This window comes from Syngnathus scovelli, chromosome 5 (genome assembly GCF_024217435.2).
Source record: "Syngnathus scovelli strain Florida chromosome 5, RoL_Ssco_1.2, whole genome shotgun sequence".
Taxonomy (NCBI): Eukaryota; Metazoa; Chordata; class Actinopteri; order Syngnathiformes; family Syngnathidae; genus Syngnathus; species Syngnathus scovelli.
Window position 1 is genome coordinate 18232106 of NC_090851.1, and position 14165 is coordinate 18246270.

The following is a 14165-nucleotide window of genomic DNA, read 5'->3' on the forward strand; positions in this document are numbered from 1 at the left end:
GCGGTCTGATCCCCGGCTGCAGAAGCTGGCTCTTGGGACATGGAATGTCACCTCTCTGGCTGGAAAGGAGCCCGAGCTGGTGTGCGAGGCAGAAAGATTCCGACTAGATATAGTCGGACTAGCCTCCACACACAGTTTGGGTTCCGGTACAAGCCCTCTCGAGAGGGGCTGGACTCTCTTCCACTCTGGAGTTGCCCACGGTGAGAGGCGTCGAGCAGGTGTGGGTATACTTATTGCCCCCCGGCTGGGCGCCTGCACATTGGGGTTCACCCCGGTGAACGAGAGGGTAGCCTCCCTCCGCCTTCGGGTGGGGGGACGGGTCCTGACTGTTGTTTGTGTCTATGCACCAAACAGCAGCTCAGAGTACCCACCCTTCTTGGGGTCCCTGGAGGAAGTGCTGGAGAGCGCTCCTTCTGGGGACTCTATCGTTCTACTGGGTGACTTCAATGCTCACGTGGGCAATGACAGTGAGACCTGGAAGGGCGTGATTGGGAGGAACGGCCCCCCTGATCTGAACCCGAGCGGTGTTCTATTGTTGGACTTCTGTGCTCGACACGAATTTTCAATAATGAACACCATGTTCAAACATAAGGGTGTCCATGTGTGCACTTGGCACCAGGACACCCTAGGCCGCAGTTCGATGATCGACTTTGTAGTCGTGTCATCGGATTTGCGGCCGCATGTTTTGGACACTCGTGTGAAGAGAGGGGCGGAGCTGTCAACTGATCACCACCTGGTGGTGGGTTGGCTCCGATGGTGGGGGAAGATGCCGGTCCGACCTGGCAGACCCAAACACTCTGTGAGGGTCTGCTGGGAACGTCTGGCAGAATCTCCTGTCAGGAAGAGCTTCAACTCCCACCTCCGGCAGAGCTTTTCCCACGTCCCGGGGGAGGCGGGGGACATTGAGTCTGAGTGGACCATGTTCCGCGCCTCCATTGTTGAGGCGGCCGACCGGAGCTGTGGCCGTAAGGTCGTTGGTGCCTGTCGTGGCGGCAATCCCCGAACCCGCTGGTGGACACCGGCGGTAAGGGATGCCGTCAAGCTGAAGAAGGAGTCCTATCGGGCCGTTTTGGCCTGCGGGACTCCGGAGGCAGCTGACAGGTACCGGATGGCACAGCGGAACGCGGCTTCGGCGGTTGCTGAGGCAAAAACCCGGGCGTGAGAGGAGTTCGGTGAGGCCATGGAGAATGACTTTCGGACGGCTTCGAGGAAATTCTGGTCCACCATCCGGCGTCTCAGGAGGGGGAAGCAGTGCAACGTCAACACTGTTTACAGTGGGGATGGCGTGCTGCTGACCTCGACTCGGGACGTCGTGAGTCGGTGGGGAGAATACTTCGAAGACCTCCTCAATTCCACCTACACGCCTTCCATTGAGGAAGCAGGGCCTGGAGACTCTGAGGTGGATTCTCCAATCTCTGGGGTCGAAGTCACTGAGGTAGTCAAAAAACTCATCGGTGGCAAGGCCCCGGGGGTGGATGAGATCCGCCCGGAGTTCTTAAAGGCTCTGGATGTTGTGGGGCTGTCATGGCTGACACGCCTCTACAACGTTGTGTGGACATCGGGGACAGTGCCTCTGGCTTGGCAGACTGGGGTGGTGGTTCCCCTCTTTAAGAAGGGGGACCGGAGGGTGTGTTCCAATTACAGGGGAATCACACTCCTCAGCCTCCCTGGTAAGGTCTATTCAGGGGTGCTGGAGAGGAGGGTCCGTCGGGAGGTCGAACCTCGGATTCAGGAGGAGCAGTGTGGCTTTCGTCCTGGCCGTGGAACAGTGGACCAGCTCTACACCCTCGGCAGGATCCTCGAGGGTGCATGGGAGTTCGCCCAACCAGTCCACATGTGTTTTGTGGACTTGGAGAAGGCGTTCGACCGTGTCCCTCGGGAGGTTCTGTGGAGGGTGCTTCGGGAGTACGGGGTGCCGAGCCAACTGATAAGGGCGGTTCGGTCCCTGTATCACCGATGCCAGAGTCTGGTCCGCATTTCCGGCAGTAAGTCGGATTCGTTCTCAGTGAGGGTTGGACTCCGCCAAGGCTGCCCTTTGTCACCGATTCTGTTCATAATTTTTATGGACAGAATTTCTAGGCGCAGCCGAGGCGTTGAGGGGATGGAGCGTGAGATCGACAGGCGGATCGGTGCAGCATCGGCAGTAATGCGGACCCTGTACCGGTCCGTTGTGGTGAAGAGAGAGCTGAGCCAAAAGGCAAAGCTCTCAATTTACCGGTCGATTTACGCTCCTACCCTCACCTATGGTCACGAGCTATGGGTCGTGACCGAAAGAACGAGATCTCGGATACAAGCGGCCGAAATGAGTTTTCTCCGCAGGATGTCCGGGCTCTCCCTTAGAGATAGGGTGAGAAGCTCGGTCATCCGGGAGAGACTCGGAGTAGAGTCGCTACTCCTCCACGTTGAGAGGAGCCAGATGAGGTGGCTCGGGCATCTTATCAGGATGCCTCCTGGACGCCTCCCTGGGGAGGTGTTCCGGGCATGTCCCACCGGTAGGAGACCCCGGGGACGACCCAGGACGCGCTGGAGATACTATGTCTCTCAGCTGGCCTGGGAACGCCTTGGGATCCCCCGGGATGAGCTGGATGAAGTGGCTGGGGAGAGGGAAGTCTGGGAGTCCCTCCTAAAGCTGCTGCCCCCGCGACCCGATCCCGGATAAGCGGAAGAAGATGGATGGATGGATGGATGGATGATAAGGTTTTGGTCAGGTACGTGGCAGAGGGGGTTGTTAATCAGTTTCAGCTGCATTGGTGTTGATGGAATTAACAACAGGTGCTGATGGAATTAACAACAGGTGCACTAGATGGGGCAACAACGAGATGGTCCCTAAAACAGGACTGATTTTGCAGGTGGAGGCCATTTCAAGTTCCTCCCTCTTGATCTTTTTTAACTGTTTTTCCACAAGTGTTTGCTTTAGCTAGAGTCATTATCACGACTGGGAGCATGAGGCGATTTCTTAACCCTCCTAAAGTTGCACAGATTGTCCAACTCCTCCAGGATGGCACATCCATGCGTGCTGTTGCAAGAAGATTTGATGTGTCTCCCAGTACAATCTCCAGAGCATTGAGGAGATTCCAGGAGACAGGCAGTTACTCTAGGAGAGCTGGACAGGGCCGTAGACGGTCCTCATTCCATCAGCAGGACCGATATTTGCTGCTTTGTGCAAGGAGGAACAGGTTGAGCACTCTCCGAGCCCTATAAAATGACCTCCAGCAGGCTACTGGTGTGAATGTCTCTGCCCAAACAGTCAGAAACAGACTTCATGAGGGTGGCCTCAAGGCACGACGTTCTGTAGTGTTTCCCGTGCTCATTGCTAAGCACCGTGGAATTGACGGATGGTCCATCCATCCATCCATCCATCCATCCATCCATCCATCCATCCATCCATCCATCCATCCATCCATCCATCCATCCATCCATCCATCCATACCGCTTGTCCCCACGGGGGTCGCGGGCGTGCTGGAGCCTATCCCACTAGTCATTGGGGACACCCCAAACCGGTTGCCAGCCGATCGCGTATTTTGCCATGAATACCTTATTTTATCAAAGAATATTTCATTCTGCTGCACTTCATTTTCCAAAAATGCCAATTCCAGTGTGCCAGTATGCCAAAGTGGCAGTACAGTACTGCAGCATTGCCAGTGACGCGAAGGCCGTTAAAAGCTGCTTGCAGCTCTAGTTTTTCTTTTCTTTTCTTTTCTTTCTGAAAGCAAGCAAGGTGGTATTTTGAATAAAAAAAAAATATGTGGCAAAACATACAGGCTTTGCCTTTTTTTGCAATAAATAAATGTTCGTCAGTGACAGATTATATTTTGTAAGGGGTTGGAAAAAAAAGGGTCTTGCCTTTTGCCTTTGTCTCTTGTTAATAGATGACTTGTTTATTTTAGGATGATTGCATGATTGCAAAAATGTGACCAAATGTGGCATAAATAGATAAATAGATTTTGAACTACTGTGATGTTTTACTTACCTGATTGCCACCCATTCTGTGGCATGGTCCAGTTTCAATATTGCCTCCATTTGTATGTCCCATACTGTCAATACAGTAACCCGTCTCAAAGCCACGGATCTTACCACAAACACATATGCATGTAAATAGGTTAGACTTAATGCTCATGAACCGTATTTGTCTGATGTGCTGTTTCATTTACTCACCTCTCCCCATTCAATATTTTTTGCAGGCAGGGGATAGTGTAATGGGATGTCATAAGCTATTTCCTCCATGAACCATTTGAAGCTCTTGCAACGATGTTCTTGTCTGAGAAAAAGAAATATTGAAAGCAAAATTGCATATTTTTTTTAATTCATGGCCTCTTAACTTGGAATTTAAAATGATTCCATTACTCATTGACTGTCACAATTTGGAGAAGGATTATTCTTGTCATATTGTGTTTGGGTGCATAATAGACTTCCTTTTGTCACATTTATACTGAATACATTTGGGTTTCAGATTGAAAGATGAATATGAGACAACAGTTCAGAATTCCAGATTTTATTTCACGGTGTTTACTAAAGCTCAAGTATTCATTTTAAATGAGAACCCGTGATTAATGATGCATTTTTTGCAGCGTATAAGGATGAAAGCAGTACAGTTTGTCATTGTCTGAATTTCTGCTGAAGGAACATCTTGGTTAATTACTCATGTCGTCACACCTTAACACTGTGGACTGGCCAGTTACACATAGGGACCGCCCCTCCTTAGTCAGACTTGTTATACTAACAGCTGTCCCTCACTCTTTCACACAGACATTATTGAGTCTTGCCTGTTTTGTGATGTTTTAACGATTCACAACCACGGTCCATTGGGCACCATTGGACTTGACTGCCCTTACACCTGTTTATGGACCCCGTGGAGGCTATTTTGTGTGTTTTTGGGGTGTTCTTATGGTATTGAGGGGGGCTGGTTGGCGGGACCATTTACAATTTTTAGGCCTCTCACCAGCTGGCCCGCTGTTACTTTTTTCCTTTGTTCTTGTCTTGTTGCTTTGATGGCTTTTAACTTTCACACTTATTGGCTTTCTTTGTGGTGCTGTTGTGTGTCCCAGCCTTTTATAGGAGCCTATTGAGTTGTGCTATCATCTGTGTGCCTTTTATATACCAGCTTTGTGGTATGAATGCTGCTGGGAACCTGTATTCACCCCCATCAATAAAGTATCAATCAATCGATCGATCGATCAATCGATCAATCAATCACACCCAACCAATCACACCCAATTCCATCCATCCGTCCGTCCGTCCGTCCGTCCGTCCGTCCGTCCGTCCGTCCGTCCGTCCGTCCGTCCGTCCGTCCGTCCGTCCGTCCGTCTGTCCGTCCGTCCGTCCGTCCGTCCGTCCATCCATCCATCCATCCATCCATCCATCCTGCTTGTACCCACATGGTTCGCGGGCATGCTGAAGCCTATCCCAGAAGTCATCGGGCAGTAGGCAGGGGACACCCTGAACTGGTTGCCAGCCAATAGCAGGGCAGACAGACACGAACAACCACCGGCACTTGCACACACACCTAGGGTCAATTTGGAGTGCTCAATCAGCCTATCAAGCATGTTTTTGGGACATGGAAGGAGCTAATAGTCTCCCATGCTGGCCTCCTGTCGCTTGATCATTTTCTTATTGAGTTCAGACATCTCAAGATGGAGCGTTTCCATCATCTGGCCTCTCTGCTCACAGCCCTTAGGTTGCTTTCCAAGGCTGAAAGTCCCTCGTTGCTAAAGGCGGCAGGCATCGTTCCTTTCAACTTATTTTACAAGCGCAACCCCATGAGGGTCAACGTCGAGTCTGATCTGGTTGATTTCACTGACCCAGCTTAGGAGTTCCATAGCTTATGATACAGTTGGGGAAGTGCCTGTTCCTGCCGCTATGAAATGTGCTCCCGATCCGCCCTCAAGACTGCAACTCGTTCATGTATTATTCAACATTTCACAATATTTTTTATATATTTTGGTATAGGCATTTGACGACAGTGTTGAAGAGTTTTGTTAGAGTGGTGCTCACTCGTTTCAACAACTGAATGGTTAAACTTTTCAGAGTCAAGGGAAGGTAAAAGGTTTAAACAAAGTTAATAATTTTAGTCTATATTCCAACATAGTCATACGATCAAGATAATCTGTAAACCCTAACAAGTTTTGTAACAACAATTGCACACATCAGTAGCATAGGCACCAGCCTGTATTATAGAAATTATAAAGAGATTTCTGTTCCAGTAATTGACACCAGCCACTGGCAGCGTGTAGCTCCTGCTTATTTGCAGGTGTTCAAATATCAACAGTCTTCTAAGCCCAAAGCTATTTTGTCCAAGTCTGAATAGATTTTGTGTGTGTCCCCAGTTTGGCTACTGATTTTCTTCTTCAATACAGAACTTCTGTAGGGTGCGTGTGTCATTTGATTTCATAGTCACAGATAAAAAAAGACTGATTTCGGCTGTGACAAACTCACATACATTTTCAATCATCATTGACATACTCAGTAGTATGTCAAAACAGTATACAGTTTTTGATATAGATTTAGGTCCACCACCTGTTTTGTTGCTCTTGCATCTGTGAACTTGTTGACTCTTGAAGAGAGAGCAACAACATATTTTTGTTAGTTTAGACAAACTTATATACTTTTTATATTGTTGTACTGTTTTACTTATCATGTCAATCAATGTGTACATATCCCTATTAATTTATATATTTGATCATGTCAATCAATGTGTGAATACTCCTAATACTTTATACACAGTTATTTAATCAGAACACTGACACAGCACACAGAGCTTGGTAACTTTTTCATTACACATAAGGCAAAGCTTATTAACTTCATGACACATTGATACAAAACATTCAGGTGATAACAGAGCAAGTGCCTGCCTTATGAGAATATGTTTTTCCCTCATTTTCTCCTCCCTTTTTGTTCTCCTCTTCCTTATTCCTGCCTGTGGACACTATAAAAGCATTATGACCGGAACTATGAGTTGTTGTTTTCATCTGCTGAAGTGCACTTGTACTGACTGCCGTGAAGCAACCCAGGATCTTGCAAATAAAGAACCAACTATTACTTTTCTTGCTCAACGACGGACATCTTGAACAAAACGCAACACTAACTAATGTATTTTCTTTGATCCACGTTTGATCCACGTTTTCGATATTGCAGTGACGATAAGGCTGTCCAATGTCTAAAGATAGTTCTGTACTTTTCAAAGTTGGCATTTAACTCCTGTTAAATTGATCTTCCAAATGTCATCCTGCTTGAACATTGTTTCAAGAATAGGAGTTTAACACCTGCAATGAAGATCCAAAAGCTGTTCATTGACCTGTATTTAGGTACAGTAAATTTACCCTCATTATCCCTGAGCTTCTAACCACTGTGTTGTTGGTGAAAATGCTTTTGACTGTTTTTAGGAAAGGGGTTTTGCCGCTCTTTGAACATAGTTTGAGCAATTTGATAATCTACAAGATCCTTGAATTAGAGTATCTGTGATTTGAAGTTGGCGTATTATGGCTATTAATCCTTTTTACATTTTACTCATTCAGTTGTGGTCTATATAAAGTGGAAGAGCAAAGTTTTTGTCTGAATTTGTTGTCATCACAGCATCACAAGCCCCACTTTTCCCTTTGTTCTGAGGAGCGGCTCAGATGAAGTCGTTTGGGTGCGGTCTCTTTAAATGCAAACGAGACAGTGATCCCTCATTTATTGCCAATAATTGGTTCCAAGAACCCTCGCGATAGGTGAAAATCCGCGACTCCGCTCCGCTCTTACCGTGCTGGCTGACGCGCCCTCACGCTGGTTCAAGGGAGCGCGCATATCCAATGCGGAGCTACACGCTCCCAGTGCTGATTGCTGTGCCCTTGGTACTGGCTGATCAGGGTGTGTATTTAAGCCCCCAAGCACGTCAATCTGCGGTTTGTCTGCCTCGATACACGTATGCCTGCCACCTGGTTTTGCTATGCCACCTGATTCCCATTTGCCTGATCCACTGTGTAGCGCGATGCCTGCTTCCTGATTTGCTGTTTTGAGAAAGCCTGTTTATATGATCTGCTCTGGACTCTGTTTGGCTCGACCTCCTGCCTGTCCCCGACCACGAGCTTGCTATGCCCGTCTGCTTTGATGGCACATGACGCGCACTCACTGACCGACTTGTCAGCTTGCCTCATAAACCTGCCGGCATTCCAGCCCTCCTTGTCAACTAAAGAGCCCGTGATGCATTTGGTTGTCCTGCCTCGTTCTTGACAAAACAAAGCACAAATCAGAGATGCTGCTGATTCTGCTGACGCAAACGAAGTGGAAGAGTGGCTACGTAGTGGGAGGCTGAGATAAAGCGTGGTTAGAACTGCTCATACAGCACTAAGCCAATCAGCGGCAAGGATACAGATCAAAATGTTCCCATTGGTCTCGTCTCCTCTACCAGCCAATAGTGTGCTGTAAAGTCATATGAGCAGACAAAGCCCCGTGCTCCAAGTGAAGCCACAAAAAGCTGCTATGCATATCCGCCATATTTGTTTTCATAAAAAACATCAATGCACCGAGGAAACAATTTCTGCACTATAAGGCACACTGTAGCGCACCTTCATTCAATGTTTTATTTTAGAAATATTTTCATATATAGGGTGCACCGGATTAAAAGGCGCATAGAATAGAAGCTACTGCATCAAACTAGGGTTGACTGGGGTTACATACACTAGATGGAGCTGTGCTAACGGGAATGTCAAACCTGTTAACAAACTTTATCTACATTAAACTTCATATCCAATACGACATACAATAAAAATGAATGCACAATTACACAACGTTGTTCAAACGCTGATGTGCATATTTAGGAAATATTTAGGAAATGTTTAAACCTGAAGATTTTCACAAACTGCTGTTACTTAAATAACTTTTGACCCAGTTCAAAGCAAATCCTCTAATACTAAATTGTTCTGGTTTATCGGCTAAAATATTGATATCCATGGTAACAAAAGCTTTTTTCAAGTCAATGAATATTCCGGCAGTGTTTGTTACTGTCAATAGAGTTAGCTATTTCTTCTAATTGTGTCAATTATTGCTATGGAAGTGGGGTGGGGGGGACGGGGCCTGACTGTTGTTTGTGTCTATGCACAAAACAGCAGCTCAGAGTACCCACTATAAGTGCTGGAGAGCGCTCATTCTGAGGAATCCATCGTTCTGCTGGGTGACTTCAATGCTCACGTGGGCAATGACAGTGAGATCTGGAAGGGCGCGATTGGGAGGAACGGCCCCCGCAATCAGAACCCGAGCGGTGTTCTATTACTGGACTTCTGTGCTCGACATGGATTGTCCATAATGAACACCATGTTCAAGCATAAAGGTGTCCATGTGTGCACCTTGCACCAGGACACCCTAGGCCGCAGTTCGATGATCGACTTTGTAGCTGTGTCATTGGACTTGCGACCACATGTTTTGGACACAGATGCCGGTCCGACTTGGCAAACCTAAACGTACTGTGAGGGTCTGCTGGGAATGTCTGGCAGAATCCCCTGCCAGAAAGAACTTCAATTCCCACCAAAATGGGACTAATTTATTTGTAATTAAGCGCTACACAACATGCCGAGGCATGGTAGTCTGCCAAGTTAGTGCTGCGTAGAGAGAACACCGCCGACCAAACAAAGATGATTGTATGACCATGCTCAGGCATGACATGCGACAGTTAGTACTGTAGACAGAGAACACCGCTGACCAGACAGAGATGATTGGCCAAAACAACTTCACTGGCAGTGTAGCAGTTGCACGCGGTTTTCCTGACCGTGTAGGTCTACATTTTAAGTGACTCTCTGTACTGTACTTCTACAATAGATCTAATTATTGTTGGGATGTTTGGGCAAAAGTTCATCATTTTTCAGAGTTAGGATACCGCTCTGTACCGCTCTGTGCCCCATGCAGCTTTAGGACTCTTGGACCACTGTCTAGTTTATCTGATCCCAACCTATAGGCAGAAATTAAAAACTGTGAGGAAATGGACAGTGGAGTCAAAGCAGGACCTCCAGGCCTGCTTTGACTGCACCAATTGGGGTGTTTTTGAAGCTGCAACTTCAGACCTGCATGAACTCACCGATACTGTGACATCATACATCAGTTTTTGTGAGGATCTGTGTGTGCAGACTAAGACCTTCTGCACGTACAACAACGATAAACCTTGGTTTACACCGAACCTCAGCAGGCTGCGCAAAGTCAAGGAGGAGGCCTGGGGAGCATCACATCTGACACCCGGACCACCAATACTGGAGCCCCTCAGGGGTGCGTCCTCTCCCCACTGCTCTTCTCCCTCTACACCAATGATTTCTCCGCAGGTGACTCTCCAGTGAAGCTCCTGAAGTATGCAGACGACACCACTCTCATCGGACTGATCCAGAACGATGAGACTGCGTACAGACAGGAGGTGGAGCGGCTGGTCCACTGGTGGAGCCAAAACCACCTGGAGCTGAACCCGCTCAAGACCGTGGAGATGACAGTGGACTTCAGGCGAGGCCCTTCACCACTTTCACCCCTCACTATCCGCAGTAATACTATTCTCTCAACAGACACCTTCAAGTTCCTGGGAACCACAATCTCTCAGGACCTGAAATGGACCGGCCACATAGACTCTCTCCGGAAGAAGGCCCAGCAGAGGCTGTACTTCCTGAGACAGCTCAAGAAGTTCAACCTGCCCCGGGAGCTGCTGAAGACCTTCTACACTGACATCATCCAGTCTGTCTTCTGCACCTCCATCACTGTCTGGTTTGGATCGGCCTCCAAACAAGACAAGCACAGACTGCAACGGACAATAAGGACTGCAGAAAAGATAATTGGAATCAACCTCCCATCTATCCAAGACTTGTACCTGTCCAGGACCAGGAAACGTGCAAGTAACATCTCAACAGACCCTTCTCACCCAGGTTGCAGTCTGTTTGAACTGCTACCCTCCGGACGGCGTTATAGAGCTCTGTACACTAAAACCAGCAGACACAGAGACAGCTTCTTCCCCCAGGCTGTTGCTCTGATGAACTCACCCCACTCTTAGAGTCTCAGAGTCATTACTGTGCAATAACATCCTGCTTTCCACACCGTTTTTGTCTACACTATTTGTACTATGTGTCCTCTCTGCATCTATTGCAGCCTCGTCATCCTAGAAGAGGGACCCTCCCATCTGTTGTCTCTTCTCAAGGTTTCTCATTTTCCCTAGCTGGAGTTTTGAGTTTTTCCTTGCCCTCTTGGGAGTTTAAGATCAGGGGATGTTAGAGAATATCTTCCATTGTTCACATGTCCTGAGTGTTGTTGTGAGTCACCTAAATGTTGAACAGAGGCTGTGATTTACCAAAGTCAAATTCCTTGTTTGCCACACTCAAACATGGCGAATAAAAAACTCTTGAATCTTGAATCTTGAATTAGGTGTTTAAAATTTTGAAAAAGGCAACTTTTTCCCTGTATTGCATGAAAGCTAAACTCAATGAATACTAATTTTAAGTAATAATGTTATCTTTTTGTGTGTGTATGTTTTCCAATATAGTTGTAGACTTTACAACAATGAAATGAAATAATTTTATATAATTATAATAAATCTGGTCCAAAAATTTAAATCAATGTTTTTGTTGCATATTGTAACACTGTTTATCGTCCTTTTTAAGATGGCGGCTCATGCATGGCGATGTAAGGGCTGCACGTTTTAGGATTCTTCAAAAGGTGAGCTTCTCAAGCATTATCGTGTCAAGCATGGTACAATGGTCATAGCCATTGCCTTCCTTTAAGATGTCCTTGCTCCTTCAAGACATAGGGTGCCCTACGTATGCACTACAAGCAAAGAAAGGTGCTGCAGGAGAGAGACACCGGGCACAAATGAGTGTTCTACTTCAGTTATGTGAAGATATTAAAGCTTTTCCCCCAAAAAACAATAGCTCTGTTTGTGTGTAGTAGTGTACTTTATTAGTTGTTGAAAGACTTTCTCTTCTACAGAGTCAAATCCTCATTCAACAGACACCTGGTGGTCATCTGATGTCTCATCGACCATCTGGGAGATGTCAATGTGTTGGTCAAGGACTTGGAGGTTAGTATAATACTGTAGGTTTATTTATTTTTAACAATGCAATCATGTTTGACCATTAAGTTGCTGCAGTACAGTTTGTTGTTTACTTACTGCACACAAAGAAGACGCTGCTTTTCATCTGTGGACATCAGATACTGTACGAGTCACCAACATTCAGATCAATTTTGACTGATTTTACAATCTGTCCTGCTTTGAATACATAAAATGTCATTTTCTGTGTCAATTTTGTTTGCAGAGAAATATATTATACGGAAGCATAAATTATCCTGATAACAAATTGTTCTGAAATGATTTTACAACAAAATTGGAACCACCACAGTTCAGTTTGTCCACTTAATGTCCTGCTATGCTCTTTTAAGTTTGTCGAGTTACATGGTGGATAGGATGTTAAAAGATGGTGCGTGAGAGTGTATTGGATTTGGCCCAGACGAACTGGCTAAGATGAAATTCCAAATTTCAAAGCTTGACATGGAAGACCTGAAGAAGGGGCCCTGAGCAGGGGTTACTTAAAAGTTAGTTCTTCAAAATTAACTATTGTTAAATTGGTGAAGGGGAATTTGTTGGTTGAACCAGTAAACCTCCATTCCCGTTCCAAATTTCACCAGAAGATGGTGCCAAAGTCAGATTGACGTAACATAGTAAATTAATAGTTTAAAAAGTCATCGATTAGATGAAGACTTGTTCTGAAACACAGCAACACACAATTTTGGATTATGTTTGTTTTGCTATAATATACTTTGAAACTGCTTGAATATTTTAATTTGCTAACTAGGGAAGTCCATGCTCATCGTTAGGTAATGAGAATGAGACATGTTAATCACAGTTAGAGTAAGCTGCAATATACTTTATTTTATTCTGCTTTGCAATATTGTATAGATAGTAGCAACTTGAGCAGCATCATAGCACTGATGTTTCATTTACACATGAATGTATTAAGAGGTGAGTAAGGACAAGGGGTTGACAGTGATACCGTGGGTGGAAGACTGCAATCCCACGCTTGAGCTTGACCTAGAGGTCACTAGCTTGTCAAAATACGTTTTGAAGCTGCTTGAGTGTTGTAATCTGCTAACTAAGAGAATCCACGATCATAGTTATGATTATGTGTTAAATTGAGTATTGTGAAAGTATGTGTTATTATTGTCATGACGTTTGATCAGTATCAAACATGTACGTAATATTGATGTTCCATTTACACATGAATGTATAAATGTGAGCGAAGACAAGGAGGCGGAACGGGTTAATGGTGATACTAAGTGGTGCAAGACTGAGATCCCACACATGAGCGTGACCTCGGTCACATTCATCCAGTTGAGGATGTCTAAACAAAATGCTGTTTGACGGAACATAAGTCAGAGAAAATAAATTTGCAAATGTTACGTTGACGGACAGTTGACAAGATTTGGAAGTGGGAAACAGGATGAAGCATCCCTGAGAAAATTGTTACTTCTGTGAGAACATGGTCACCTCATCTGGTTGGATCCGGTTGAGACCGGCCGAGGTGCAGGTGCAGTCTATTCTGGAAGCATTTTGGTCATCTGAGGTCAATGTATGACATCATGGAAAAAAACTGGTACGTAACCAAGCAGGCATAGTACCCACGAACTGGACTGGTATAAAAGGTCCGTTCGGACAAAGAGCATCACTCTCTCTCGTGGGCTTTCCCCGTCAGGGGTATGGCCCTGCAGGCTACTGCTGTGAGTCGAGAACGCCGATTAGACAAAGATAGATTTCATTCTTTCTGAGATTAACCCAAGGTCCGTTAAAATGAATTTATACCATCTTCAAATTGGGTTTAGTCAATTTTTAAGCTTAAAGACAGGCTAGGAGATGCAGACCTCGGTGCAGGAGAGAGGAGCCATTTTTAGAGCGTCGTCATCTCCATTCTTTAGGCCAGCCTGTTCTTTTAAACAGAATTCGGATTTTGGAACAAGGAGAACTGATCACTCGACTTTTCCACCAAACAGCATTTTAGACCTCTAGCCTCTTACCCTTTTTTACTATATGTTTGAATTTTCAATCGAGAGAACTTCAAGACTGAATAATTTTTGTTCTATTGAGAATGGTGAGTGGAAATTATGGTTAGTTGTTCGAACAATTGAAACTTGTAATTCTATTTCTTGTTTATTCATTAAATTTCTACTTTATAATTGTT

The 14165-nt window shown here is 45.8% G+C and overlaps 1 protein-coding gene across 21 annotated transcripts in view; it reads right to left on the reverse strand.

Annotated features, from left to right (window-relative positions):
• galnt7 (UDP-N-acetyl-alpha-D-galactosamine: polypeptide N-acetylgalactosaminyltransferase 7) overlaps positions 1-14165 on the reverse strand; it is a 309242-nt gene that overhangs the window by 112653 nt on the left and 182424 nt on the right. For all 21 annotated transcript variants that reach the window (XM_068650742.1, XM_049721363.2, XM_068650729.1 and 18 more), the window contains 2 exons: positions 4156-4258; positions 3971-4069 (listed from right to left, as the gene is read on the reverse strand). In XM_068650742.1, the coding sequence (XP_068506843.1) occupies positions 3971-4069; positions 4156-4258 (202 nt within the window). The remainder of the gene's footprint in view (positions 1-3970; positions 4070-4155; positions 4259-14165) is intronic.